Source organism: Phlebotomus papatasi, chromosome 3 (genome assembly GCF_024763615.1).
Source record: "Phlebotomus papatasi isolate M1 chromosome 3, Ppap_2.1, whole genome shotgun sequence".
Classification (NCBI taxonomy): Eukaryota; Metazoa; Arthropoda; class Insecta; order Diptera; family Psychodidae; genus Phlebotomus; species Phlebotomus papatasi.
Window position 1 is genome coordinate 10,155,663 of NC_077224.1, and position 13,673 is coordinate 10,169,335.

A 13,673-nucleotide genomic window follows, 5' to 3' on the forward strand; every position below is an offset into this window, starting at 1 on the left:
AATTTTTCTATTCTGTATCTCTTATAAAATTTTATTGATTCAAATTTTGTCCAAATCATTCATTTTACTAGATTTTTTTCTCGATTCAGACATTTATTTTAAAATTAAAATCAACATGACAACCCTTATGGCTCTGGGCCACTTTTTGCTCAGGAAAATTTCATGATATCGAAATTCTCAAACGTTTTGTATATAGCTATCACACTCTTTTCCACTCAAATCTAAATTGAAAAACGTTTGAGAACGAAATAGATGTGAATTTTGATTTCACGAAATTTTCCTGATCTAATAAAAGATGTGCCAAAGGCATAACTGTCATAGTTAATTTATTTTTTAAATCTGGCGCAGGATGAGCAGTTTTGGCCAGTAAAAATTCAAATTTGGTCGGTAAAATATTTGATCATGGCTCCGGGCACACCTTTTAAATCAGGAAAATTTCATGAAGTCGAAATTCCAATCCGTTACTTTTTCACATGCTTTGCATATATCTATCTCAGTCCCTCGCACTCTTATTCTTCTTTTAAACATCACTCCAAATTTAATTTAGCTCAATCGAATTTGGTATGCGAAAGAATGATATAGTCATATGCAAAATACGTGAGAATGAAAGGGATTCGAATTTCGACTTCATGAAGTTTTCCTAATCTAAAAGGTGTGCCAAAGCCATTAAAGTCAAAATTCATATCCCTTTCTTTCTGAAAAACTTTGTCTACGTCTGTCATACTCTTTCGCACTCTTCTTTTGAAAATCACACCAAATTAAATTTAGTTCAGCCCAATTTCGAGACCGAAAGAGTAGGATAAACGTATGCAAATGTTTTGAGAGAAGGGGACGCGAATTTTGATTTCACGAAATTATACCGAGCTAAAAGGTGTGCCAGAGTCATCAGGAATAAATTCAAACTTGCAGTAAATTATATATTCAAAATATTTGAGATAAAACGAGAGGGAATTTCTATTTAAGTAAATTTTACTGATATGAAAAGCGTTACAGAGTCACAAGAAAATCAATTTCGGTCACGTTCAGTAAAAAACGATTTTTATTTGTAATGGCTCCGGCACACCTTTTAGATCAGGAAAATTTCAAGTCGAAATTCGCATCTCTTTCTTTCTCACATGTTTTGCATATGACTATCGCATTCTTTCGCATACCTAATTCGATTGAGCTAAATTAAATTTGGTGTGATGTTTAAAAGAAGAACAAAAGTGTGAGAGAATAAAATAGACATATGCAAAGCATGTGAGAAAGAAAGGGAATTGAATTTCGACTTCATGAAATTTTCCTGATCTAAAAGGTGTGCCGGAGCCATAAAGCCTCAGGCACGCCTTTTATATCAGGAAAATTTCATGAAATCAAAATTCATATCTCTTCCTTTTGCAAAAGTTTTGCATATGTTTATCTCACTCTTTACGACTCAAAATTAGGATGAACTAAATTAAATTTCTTGTTATGTTGAAAAGAAGAGTGTGAAAGAGTGGGATAGATATTTACTAAACGTTGGTGAAAGAAAGGGATGTATGTGAATTTTGATTAAAAAGAAATTTTCCCGATCTAAAAGGTGTGCCGGAGTCATGAAGAAATTAAATCGTCATGTAAAGTTTTCTCAAAGGAGAAATAAAACTTTTGTTTTCTCTAGTTACCAACTTAGATTGTAATTCTGTAAATCAGACTAATTTATTTCCGCATTCATATTTTTCACATATCAAAACTGATTTATTTACTAACTAAAATTTCTCTTTGTTAGTGATAAAATTCGATATTTTTTTTTAACGAAAATCGAATTTTTACCGACCAAAATTAATATCTTTGTCGGTTAAAATTGATTTTTTCATGATTAAAATTATTTTTTTTACTGAGCAAAATTGATTTTGGTTGGTGAGAAAACTCGAATTTTTACTGACTAAAATTTGTTTTTTTTATTGACCTAAATTGATATTTTTGCTAGTTAAAGTAAATTTAATTAATGTTGGAATTCAGTTGAATTAAAATTGATTATTTACTGACCAAAATTTGCTATATTACTGACCATTTTTTTTTTACTTTTAGAAATCACAATTTACTACCCATTCCAAGATTTTTAATAACCAAAGCTATTTTTTTCTGGGCAAATTAGATTTTGTTTTAAGCACAAATAAATTTGTGGACGTGGGCTATTAAAAATAATTGGCTTTGTATTTTTTTTTTCTTGTGAACTTCGGGAACGAGTTTAACTTTTAAAACATTCAGTCCGAAACCAGGCAAAAAATTTAGCCCTTAGAAGAAATACTACGGAAAGGAAATTTATGGACTTTGAAAAATTGTTCATTTTTCATGTATTTTTCACATTTAGAAAATTGTAGCTATTTTATTTTGAGAGAAAATTATTTTAAATGAAAAGTATGTAGCTTAAGATTTTTCTTTCAAGTGCCATTTCCGTGATGTATGCTCTAAGGGTTCTATAAAAATGTTTAGAAAATGAAAGAATTGATAATAAATCTTACCTTTATATACTGAAGCTCGCCATTGGGATCCATTATCTTCAGATTGCCCTCCTTTTCGTCCACCCAGTTAATTAGGGCTTCAGTGGCGTCCCTGTACTGCTGCCAGAGCCTAACAGCCCTCTGATACTTATTGCAGAGATCTGTTAGATTCTGCGATGTCTCATTCCACGCCTGAATTGTCTCCTGAACGGCTACTTCAATTTTGTGTGCCACTTCAGTGCTACAGATCTCAATTAGAGGTTCTGCAGAGCACTTTAGATCCTCCAGAAGATCTTCATTGCTGTCCAAGTCACCGTGCAATCCCTGAAATTTTCCCAAAAGAGAATAAGTGAATTCCGTGTAACGTCTTAGAAGGCTCAGAACTGAATGAGAAGGAATAGAAGAGAAGCCTCGAAAGCCTCGAAAGGAAGAGGTTTTTTTTTGTGTGGATTTGATGAGGGAAAATGGGGAAAATCAATAGCACGCAACCCCAATTTGCATTTAATTGCAAGTTTCAAGACAAACACTATCAGTTCTCAAAGTTTCTGTTCTAATTACCTGAAGTCTTTCTGTTGCCTTCACAAGACGCTCATAGTCCACTTGACCATGTACCTTCAGCAATTCCACCATGTAGTCAGTTTGCTGAATTGATTGCTGCACTTGTTCCAATTGCCTCTCGAAGGTCTTCCAGAGATGCAGAGCACCACGGAGGGCATTGAGAATTTTCTCACATCTCGATTCGAGGAGGACATGTTCATCTTGAAGTTGGGAAATGTCTCTTTCGAGCATTACTGGAGACACGGATATTTTAAGGCGCATTGGGAGAGTGTGCAGCAGCTGTCGCAGCTCCATTATTCCCTGCCAGTGACTTTTGAGATCATTGTGAACCCTCTGGCAGTCGTAAAGGGCATTTTCCACAATTTCACTTCCGGACAACTCAATAGCTTCACACTGATCGAGAGTCTCACCAGATGACTGCTGCAACAGTCTCATCCGAATGATTCCATGGGAAATCTTATTGAGTTGATCCTGAAGGACAAGTGCTCCATCGAGTTCTTCAGAGATTTGCATGGAAATCCGATGGGAAACACCAAAAAGTCGACCAATTCGTTCGGAATCTGAAGATGAAGTTAGGCCAATTCTGCCCAATTCCGTGCCAACAATCACTACTCGACTGTTGAGAATCTGCATCCTCTCAATGTACAGCTGCAGTTCATCTTGATTCTTAATGATTCCCTTGATGCCAGCCATGGATTTTTCCAGTTCCTCGAGTTCCTTCTGCAGCAACTGCAATTTCTCATTCGTTGGCACATTTGACGCTGACATACTATCAACAATACTCTTCTGAATCTTCTGGATTTTGTCTTCGACACTCATCCACTTGGACTCCAATCTCTCATGGAATTCCTTCTGCAGGAGTTCATCGGCTATTGGCACGACTTCCAGAGCTCTTGAGAGATTGCCAGAAGCGTCATTTTTGATGGAATTGTACAGCTCAAATTCCGCTTTAATGTCCCAGAATAGGCGCATATGCTCAAGAGGATAGTCTCTGAACAGCTTTGGAATCTCAATCTTCTCGAGATGATGCTCACTCGTTGTAATCCATTGCTCAATTTTATCCGTTGTGGTTTCATAGAGAATCCAATATTGACGGAATTTCAGGAGTTTTTTGAGATGGAGAGCAACATCTTCCTTTAGTTTGAGTATCATGAAGAGTTGCTCATTGCAATCATCCTCAACGTTGGAAGCTGACACGAGTTCCTGCAGCTTCACGGCTGTCGTGGTCAACTGAACAAGTTTGGCATGATGATGAGCAATATCTGCACTCAGGGATTGATACATATTGATGTACTGATCGTAATCTGTTGAAGTGACATCGGAGAGATCTGGGATTCTCTGTTGAGCAATCTGCAGCCATTGTTTCTCCTCTTTCATTCCCCTTTCCAGAACTGTCCATCGCGATGCCGCCATGGACAGCCTCTGAGCACGATCGGATGCCTTGTCCAGGATTATCGTAGCACTTTCATGCAAATTCTGATGGAGCTGTGTGTGTTTTTCCCTGGTCACAGGATCCAAATTCATCTCCAGTGACTCAAGGATTGCCCTACAGTGACTGAGATTGACAAAGAATTTCCGATGCTTCTGAATCTCATTCTGCAGATTGTCCAGATTTGTCGTTGTGATCTGACTTTCCACCAGGGAATCGGCAATTAGGATAATCTTAGCAAATTCATTGAGAGTCTGCTCATATTCCTGTGCCAGATTGACCAATTGATTCAGACGATTCCTCTCCATATTGATATTCCCATCGAGATTGCTGACCATCTCACGGCACATGAAAATCTGCTCAGGAGTTTCCTTCTCCGGGAAATCCCTCTCGAGGCCACGTGCCACATGAATGAGCCTCTGTACTTCCTTCCCAAATGCCCGATTGATATCATCAAATTCATCGAGAAGTTGAAGTTTCCTATCCAATCCCATTTCCTCCGACACAATCCTGTCCAAATTGCTCTTGAGCTGTTGGATATTCAGCTGAAGCTCATCCACATTCATCTGGTAGTCACTGAATCGTCGGAAGTCCTCCTGAACCTGTTGCTCACTCGATTGAGTAACATTATCAATAGCCCTGAGATGATCAACAATTACATTGACACACTGCACCATATTTTCACCCTCCACGTCCTCCATTGGCTGCTCTAGGTCCCTCCTCAGGTGCTCAACGTAACCCTGAATGCACTCCAATTCATTCCGGAGCTCATTGAATTCTCCAATTTTTTTCTCAGTAGGCCCTGACGAAGCACTCTGACGCGTGACATAAACCCTGTATTCAATTGTTTCCAGCCAAATTGAAATCTTCTCGAAGATGATGGTGACAGTCCTTTGGATAACTACGGGATCTTGACGCTGGATGGCATCCTCAAGTTCCAGGAGATTACCCTGCAAGGCTTCTAGCCTCTCTTGGGCAGGTTCCTCCGTCTGAGATTCTTCGAGCGTGGCTAAATGCAGTACATTACTCAATGGAGATGATCTGGCTTCTTGGGACATCTTCAGTCTACCCTCCAGTAGCCTCTCCATCTTCTTCTGCTCCTCCTCCGGATCGGGCTGATCAAACAATTCATCCACGACTGTTTTCTTAATCATGGAAATTGTCACTGTTTTGGGTTTGCTCGATGCCTCGCCTGGAGGAATCTCTAGAATTTCATGGTAACTCCTCGGAGCATCTCTGTCATCCAGATCGAAAGATCTTGTGACTTCTACTGAGAAATTCTCCGGAATCTTTTGCATTTGACCACCTTGAGGGTAGACCAGGGAAGCTTCCACTTGAATCTCATAGGGTTCATAGGGTTCACTGGTTGTCGTTGACAGGGAAGAATCTTCTTCAGGAACTACAGTTGCCTGAATAATTGGTTCAGGCGAGGTTTGCATTGTTGCTTCCTGAATTGTCACACTTTCGGTATTTGTCTCAGCAGTCGCAGTAGGCGTTGGAATTCCTCGCACAATCTCGTCGACAATCGTAGCTGCAATCCTATTGACATCTTCTTCGGGATTCACAATCGATTCCCTTGGATGATGTTCAGGAGATTCCACAGGAGATGTCTGTAAGTACTGTTCACGGGTATCCAGGACGATTGTCTGAGAAGTACTATCTGTGGTTTCTATTGGAGCTACGGGTTCGGTTTTCTCTTCAAAGGTGACAGGTTCTGTTTGTATTTCCTCTGAATATACTTCAGGTTTGGGCAGCAGGACCTCCGCAGACGGTTCTTCATCTGCAAGTTTGATTGGGGTTGTTTGTATTTCCACCTCAGTAGACTCAATTACAATTGTCTGCGCTTCGGTTTCTTGCTGTTCGGTTTCTGGTTCGGGGCTTGTTTGCTGAGAGATTTCCATCGTTGGCTGATGGGTTGGAGATGTCTGAACTGAGTGTTCCTCTTGAATTACAGCTTCCTTTCGGGGACTTTCATGTGGAACTATCTCTTCCCTCGGTGCCTCTTCGTACGGCAAGGATGTCTGCTGCTCACTCTCCTCCACGTACATGGTATCAATCACCGGGACAGCTGTGATCAATTCACTAGGCATCGGTTGCAGGGCATCCGGAGATGGAGATTTGATAACAGATTCTTCCATTATTCTCACTGAATCTGCTTCATATTCCGAAATACTGGCGTATGATTCATCAGGAGTGATTTCTTTCTCTACTCCTTCCTGAATTGTAGGCTCTTTGGGTTCCTTGGGCTCCTTGGGTTCCTTGGGCTCTTCCGTGGCTTTTGGTACTTCTGTCGGCTCATCTTCTTTCGCCTTTATCTTCTGTTTACGCTTTTTCTTCCTCTTACTCTTCCTACTTTCTTCTCCTGCATCATCTACTGTGATGTCCTCAGCTTCGTATCCCGTTTGACGTACTTCCTGATCATCGCTCCCGGAGACCTTTTCATAGACTTCCAGAACAATCTTCTCCGGTGTTGGAATCTTCGGAGATTCCGGTTGAGGAACTTCAGGAGCAGGAGTCAGTGAAATCTCTTCTGTTAGATTTACATTGACTTTTGTATGCTCACTTGGTTCCATCTTCATATTAACCGTCAGGGTGGACTCTGCGGAGGAAAGGAGTGAGGGCAGAGTTACTTTTATCCTAGTTCTCTCTGCCTCCTCTTCACTGGGATGGATTTCTTCGGGTTTCTTGGGTGTTTCTCCCGGTGTTGACGGCTCTTCAGCCGCGAACGGTCCTGCAGGTTCTCGTTCTTCTTGAACGGGAACTTCTTCAGGTTCTTTGGGTGCTTCTCCCGGTGTTGATGGCTCCGATGGAGAAGGCAGTGAAGCTTCCGCCGGGAACGGTTCTGCAGGTTCTCGTTCTTCTTGAGCTATGTCAGCAGGACGAATTTCAGCTTCAACAACTTCAGCTTTTGCCTTCAATTCCTCAATTTCCGACTTTTCAGATATTTCCACAGATTTTTCTTCCGGATCCTTCTCAATTGTCTCAATGACATGCTCAACTTCCGTCACGGACACCCCATACCGCTGTAAATCAACATCGGCCCCTATATTGGGATTGGTTGGCCAAATGTCAGCTGTTGTGTGATCGATTGCCTTTTCAACCGTGTCGTCGTCACCCATGGAGACTGTATCTAATAAATGTATGGGAATTTCGTCAATTGTGGCTGTTTTTGGCCAAATTTCTTTGACATCTGTGAGTATTAGTTCTTTCTGTGCAGGAATTTCTTCTGCCATTGGCTCTGAACGAACCTCAACGGCGTCTTCTTCTTCATCTGGTGCAATTTCTGTGACTTTTTCTTTGATTTCTTGTGCCGGAGACTTTTCTCCACCCCCCTTTTCTTCTTCTTCTTCTTTTTCTTCTTTTATTTCTTCTTTTTCTGCAATTTCAACATTTGGTTGAATTACATCTACGTGTGCAGTTGTTGTTACCAAATCTACTGGTGCAGTTAATGATTCTAATACCTGACGGTCTTCTTCACCTTTAATTTTTTCATCACTGCCACTGACAGTCTTGACAATCTCATAGGTCACTTCATCCTTTTCCTCAACGTTTCCTGGCACTTCCTGCCCAGGTAAATCTCCACTTGTCAAATTTATGTTGATATTTGGTATATCTTCTTCACTAATCTCAACTTCTTCAGGCTCCTCAACAACTTCCTCCGTTACATGTTCCTTCCCATCGACTATTGTCACTCTCTTGATGATTTTCCTAGTCTTCCGGATCACCTTCCTCGTGACATGCTGCACAATGGCTCTCACGGTGGATGTCTCATAGCCAGGTTCCCTGGCTAATGGTTCCGGAGTGGGAAGTCTCTCCAAATGCTCTCGATCGACGTAAGTTACATCCCCTTCGCGAATCGGAACCCCCTGCAGAGTGACCTCCTGAGCCTCCTGACCAGGAATCAGTGGAATCTCCTCGATAATTGTCTCCTCTTGCACCTGGGGAATCTGTTCAGCTCCCACAGTCACAGATTGCATGACAATTTCCCGCTGAAGACGTGTCCTTTTCACCTTCCTCACAATAATCCTCTTTGTCCCGTCCGCATCAACAACAACTTCCGTTGTCGTTTCATCTGGTTCCACAAAAGTCGTTTCAAAAGACTGAGGAACATTCCTAAGCACCAATTCGGACGTCCTTGAACTACTTCCTGGCTGAGCTTGATTGAATTTCGCCTCAACGAGAACATCAGATGGTCTTTCATCCTTCAAAATTGGCAGATTGAGTTGATTGTCAATTTCAATGGTCTCCTTCTCCTCATCCGCCATATGCAACACTGTGATATTATCCGTAGGACGACGTTCCACCTGAGTCTGCACAAAGGTAGTCTGAGTATCCTTCTGTCCAGGATCCAAAAGTGGAAAACTTGTTTGTGTTTCATCATCAACAATTTTCTCCTCCCTCGCACTTGTCTGCGTCTCAATGGTCATCTTCTGCACATCAGGCTCTTCCTCAGGCATTGACATAGATTCCAGGGTATCCCGATCATCGTCCTTCTTCCCCTTCATCAATTCATCCTCCCTCGCCTTCAGCATACTGATGTAATTGAGTGTAGACTGTTTTCTCGTCTCCAAAAGTGTCAGGATTATTGTAAATTGTTCAGTGAGGGTCGTTGCTAATTTCTTCACATGTTGCTGCTTCTGCATTTCCTGGCATTTATCCCGGATTTCTTGCAGTTTCTGTTCTTTGCATGTGATATCATCAATCAATTTCTGCTGATCCATCACAATTTCCTGAACACCTTCAAGGACATTCAGCTCCTGATCAGCCTTAGCCGAAGGTATTTTGATTGATGCTAACCAATTTTCAATTTCTTGCTGCAGTTGACTGTACTTCTTGAGTTCCATTTGTCGCATTTGTTGTTGATTTATTGCGTCCTTTTGAATAGAAGAAAAAAAAACAATTTGTTAATATTTTATTATTGCAAATCGTTGTTTTCATCAGCCAGTGACGAATAAACATTTTGTCCACTTTTCAAGTGAAAAAAAAAAACTACAAAGGGTAGAATAGCCAAATTTAGAACGTAATCTAAATGGAAATTTTTTTACAACTCTAAATGGAAGTACAGATTTTTCATGCAGAAAATAGTCCTCATTTTGTATGGGGGCTAGTAGAAAGAGGGGTAGGGTAAGGGTATGGTATGTACAGATAAAAAATAAAAGTCGTACATTGACTACATTCCAAAGGACAATGGGCAAAAGTGGTCTATGGTGCGACCACCAATGAGACCTATATCATTGAATAGGACATGGTATAGGTAAGAACTTTTGTTCCGGGACCAAATTTCTAAACCATGGGGGAAAAGTTCTAGAGCATAAAAACTGTTTTCGTAGAAGAAAAATAATCTCTAATATGAAATGTGCGCATTTATACTGTCTTTTTATTAAGGAAATACATAAATTGCAATATAAAATATATTAAATGACTGCATATATTCTCGAAAAGTGACATAAAAGCATATGTCCTTACAATGCATAACATTTGTAGGAGGATATTGAAACATGATAGCTCAAAGTCAAAACTTTAAACCTTATATATCAGAGATTTATCAACCGAATTTAATCAATGAATACTCAATCGAAAGGTCTCGAAAAATCCTACAAAATGACGGTATAGATAAGTTCACAAGTTGACCGCAAGGGGAGCTCCAGGTTATCAAAGTTTTCAATTACAGAAGACTCTCAAATTCGGGTATTTGGGACCGAAATGTCACCCGAATTAGAGAGAAATTCGGGTGACAAATTTTTTGAAATGCAACGATCTTTTATTCATCTGCATACACGTATTGAGTTTACATGGTTTACATTACATACTTATATTTATCGTAAATTTCATGAAAACCCTTTAATAATGCAAAAACACATCAGAACTAAGATAAAGCATGGCAAATTTGAGCATATTTGCTTCATTTCATAATCATAATCAAACTTGAAAAATGTCAACAAACTTTTTTTTTGAATTTAACTGCCACCCGAATTAAAAAGTAGCCCGATCTTAAAAGAGCCGAATTAGCGAGAGTCTACTGTACAGAGTTTTCTTGCAGAAAATAGTCCTCATTTTGTATGGAGGCTACTAGAAAGAGGGGTAGGGTAAGGGTATAATATGTACAGATAAAAAACGAAAGTCGTATATTGACTACATTCCAAAATTCATCAAGATCGCTTCAACCGGTTTTGAGTAATTCGATGTCGAAATAGTATTTTTTTTTTTGAAAGAATAAAGGCGTTAAGGACTTCTGGGTCTCAGAAGTTTTTCATCCCATACCATTAACTATAAAATGCGACTACTCTCTTCTGTAGATGCCACATAGACCAACACAGGAATGAAATTTCATTCATATTGATACATTGTAATTAAAAGTGTTTCTATTTGAATCGGGTTCTGAATTAAGCTATTCTACCCTACTGAATAACTATTGCTATTGTATTACTGGATAGACAGTTTCAATAATAAAAATAATAATAAAAAGTGAGTGACAATAAGCAATTGTCGCATCAGATACTATCTTGTAAGAAACTTTCTTGTCAACACTTCCTCAATTCAAAAACTTGAAAAAACTTTGCCGGAGTGAAATTTCTTAGTCTATCACAAATTCAGTTATAATTAGGCATAACAGGCCCCAACCTAGAACATTTCAGTTAAAAATTTTATTTAGGTAAAGATTATTATAGGCGAGGAAAGGCACAAGGTAAATAAATCTTTGAATAAAAAAGATAAACAGTCTGACTATATATTTTATTTCCTCACATAAGTCTTATCAAAACCAAATAATTAGCATACTCAGTGTTATGACAATACGAGTTTAGGTATTTACTTTGCATACGTCTCTAAATTTTATGAAAAGATGCCTTATCAACATATGCAAATTTTCTCTGTACCTTTTTTTTAGAAAAGGAGAAAGTGCTCCAGAATAAGGGAAAATGGTGTGTTGTACGAGATATTTGGTATTGTCCAAAGCCAAATTTGTAAACGAAAATAGTCGAAATCAATAGACAATTACTATTAAGAATATGGACGTATTGCCTTATAATAAAAAATTAAATTAATTTAAAATTCTGTTTTGAAAATTTTGTATATGTGATAATTCTAACTTATTATCGTACATTTTTTATTAAAAAAACAACATAAAAATCCCTAAAGTTAAAAAAACAGGTATAGAAATGTCTTAAGAGTCTCAAAGACGGACCCGAGACAAGTAAAGTAATTAAAAATATTAGATAAAACTATTTACACTTGCGATTTCCCTTCAAATGTCATTTTTTTTGCACATATGAAGTTAAAATCACATGTTTTCAACTTAAAATTTAACTTGAACTTCATTCAGATAAATAACATTTTACAAACCTCAATAAATCAAGAAAGAAATTATAATATTAATTTTGAAAACTTGTTATGTTAGTAATAATTTTGACATGGTCTGTAGAAACTTAATTTCTATTTTGTATTAGATTTTGGTAGATCAGAGAGAACATATAAAAATGTTCAAATAGGGGAACTGTGCTAAATTTCGACTAGCTTTAAATTTCGGTCACTTTGAGTGTAACTTCGGCCAAGCAATTAAATTAATTAAAAGTTTGAATTTAATGTTCAAATAGTCAGTGATTTTTTTAAAGTATTTATTCTTTCAGGAATAAGTATTGAAATGACGTAAAATGACGCAAAAATGATGTGTTGCGCTTCCAAAGTAATTTTAACCCAGAAGTATTTTGAAATACTAAATTTTTGTAATATTTGGGATCCTGCTTAACAAATTTTGTAATTCTGTTATTTTAAGTATTTCATTAGAGTACAATCACTGAGAAAAAACGGGGGTGCGATTAACTTTTTTACCTCATAACTCTAACACTTTTTAGGTGTAAAAATATATCAACATTTTTTAATGTTAATTTTACACCTTTTTAAGGGTAAAATTTACATGAAAAGTGTAACTTTAACCCCTAATACACCTATAAAGCATAAAATTTACACCGATTTGGGATCAATACTGCAGGATAAAATAGACATTTCCGGAATGTTATTTTAACTTTTTCGGATTTCTCTCAGTATTCCATATTAATTTTACCCTTAAAAAAGTGTTAAATTAACACGAAAAAATGTAGATATAATTTTGCACATTTTGCACGGTTGATTGTTCTGTCTTTTTTTTTCAATGAATGGACAAAGTTTTTAAAATATTTGTACAACATTGGCTGACGGGAGCAACAATATTAATTTTGTGATACGTACCTCAACAAGTGAAAATGCCTTTGTAGCTCTTGTGACTAATTTCTCAATTTTACTGTCAATTGTCGTTAGTGCTGCCTCAACTTCGTGATCGTATTCATCCACTGCGACATTTTCCTTAATAGCTGACGACTCAGTGTCATGAGTCTTGAGAGTTTGCAAGATACTCTGCAATTTCTCCAACATCTTTGCCAAATCCTCATTGGGCAAATTCACGAGATCTCTCTCAGTACTCGCAATTGAAGCCAGCAACTGATCAATTTCTCTTGTAACTGCATCCTATTCATCGATAAAACAAAAATATCCAATGAATTTCACATCAATTGGTGTGAATGAATAAAGTTATTAAATTGGTTTTGAATTAAACATGAAACATTCAAAGGAGCATGCACAAGTATTATTATTTTTGCAAAATTTAGAATTTTGATTGGTTTTCCACCACTTTTCGAATTATTTTTCTTGCCAAATAGAGTTTTTTGTTACCAAACAGTACTAAAAGGAGTGAGTTAACACGTCACGAGGGTTTAGTTAAATAAAAAAAGAGGGGTTTAATTTTCAGGGTTTTGGGACAAAAAACAAGATCAAAAAATTACAGTCAGTTTCCTGCATTTCTGTAAAAATAAATAATAATAAAAAAATATGAACAGCCATTAATGAACTTTGAATTTAAACAGACGGAGTTATTTTGGCTCTAAATAGTCTATTAAACATTGCTATAAATAAGGCCAATTCTTGTATGTGCAGAAAAAAAAACATTCCTCTGACTATAAATAAAACTGAAATAGCAGAATATAAATTTAACTTAATGAGATATAAATGTTTTGAGTTAAATATCATGATGGCATACAATGATTTAAAATTAGCCACAATAAAATGTTCATTTTGGCTTTTCTGTTTGACCAGTAATTCCTCATTGAAACTGATTGTAATTTCTTTTCTTTTTTTTAGCAAAAAGAAACTTTTTTTAGGGTATTACTGCGGAGCAAAATAAGACAGGACTATAAAGT

At 37.6% G+C, this 13,673-nt stretch overlaps 1 protein-coding gene across 8 annotated transcripts in view; it reads right to left on the reverse strand.

The window, feature by feature from the left end:
• The window catches only part of LOC129806649 (muscle-specific protein 300 kDa), a 153,596-nt gene that overhangs the window by 14,353 nt on the left and 125,570 nt on the right, over positions 1-13,673 (reverse strand). For all 8 annotated transcript variants that reach the window (XM_055855399.1, XM_055855397.1, XM_055855396.1 and 5 more), the window contains 3 exons: positions 12,670-12,945; positions 3,018-9,320; positions 2,481-2,783 (listed from right to left, as the gene is read on the reverse strand). In XM_055855399.1, the coding sequence (XP_055711374.1) occupies positions 2,481-2,783; positions 3,018-9,320; positions 12,670-12,945 (6,882 nt within the window). The remainder of the gene's footprint in view (positions 1-2,480; positions 2,784-3,017; positions 9,321-12,669; positions 12,946-13,673) is intronic.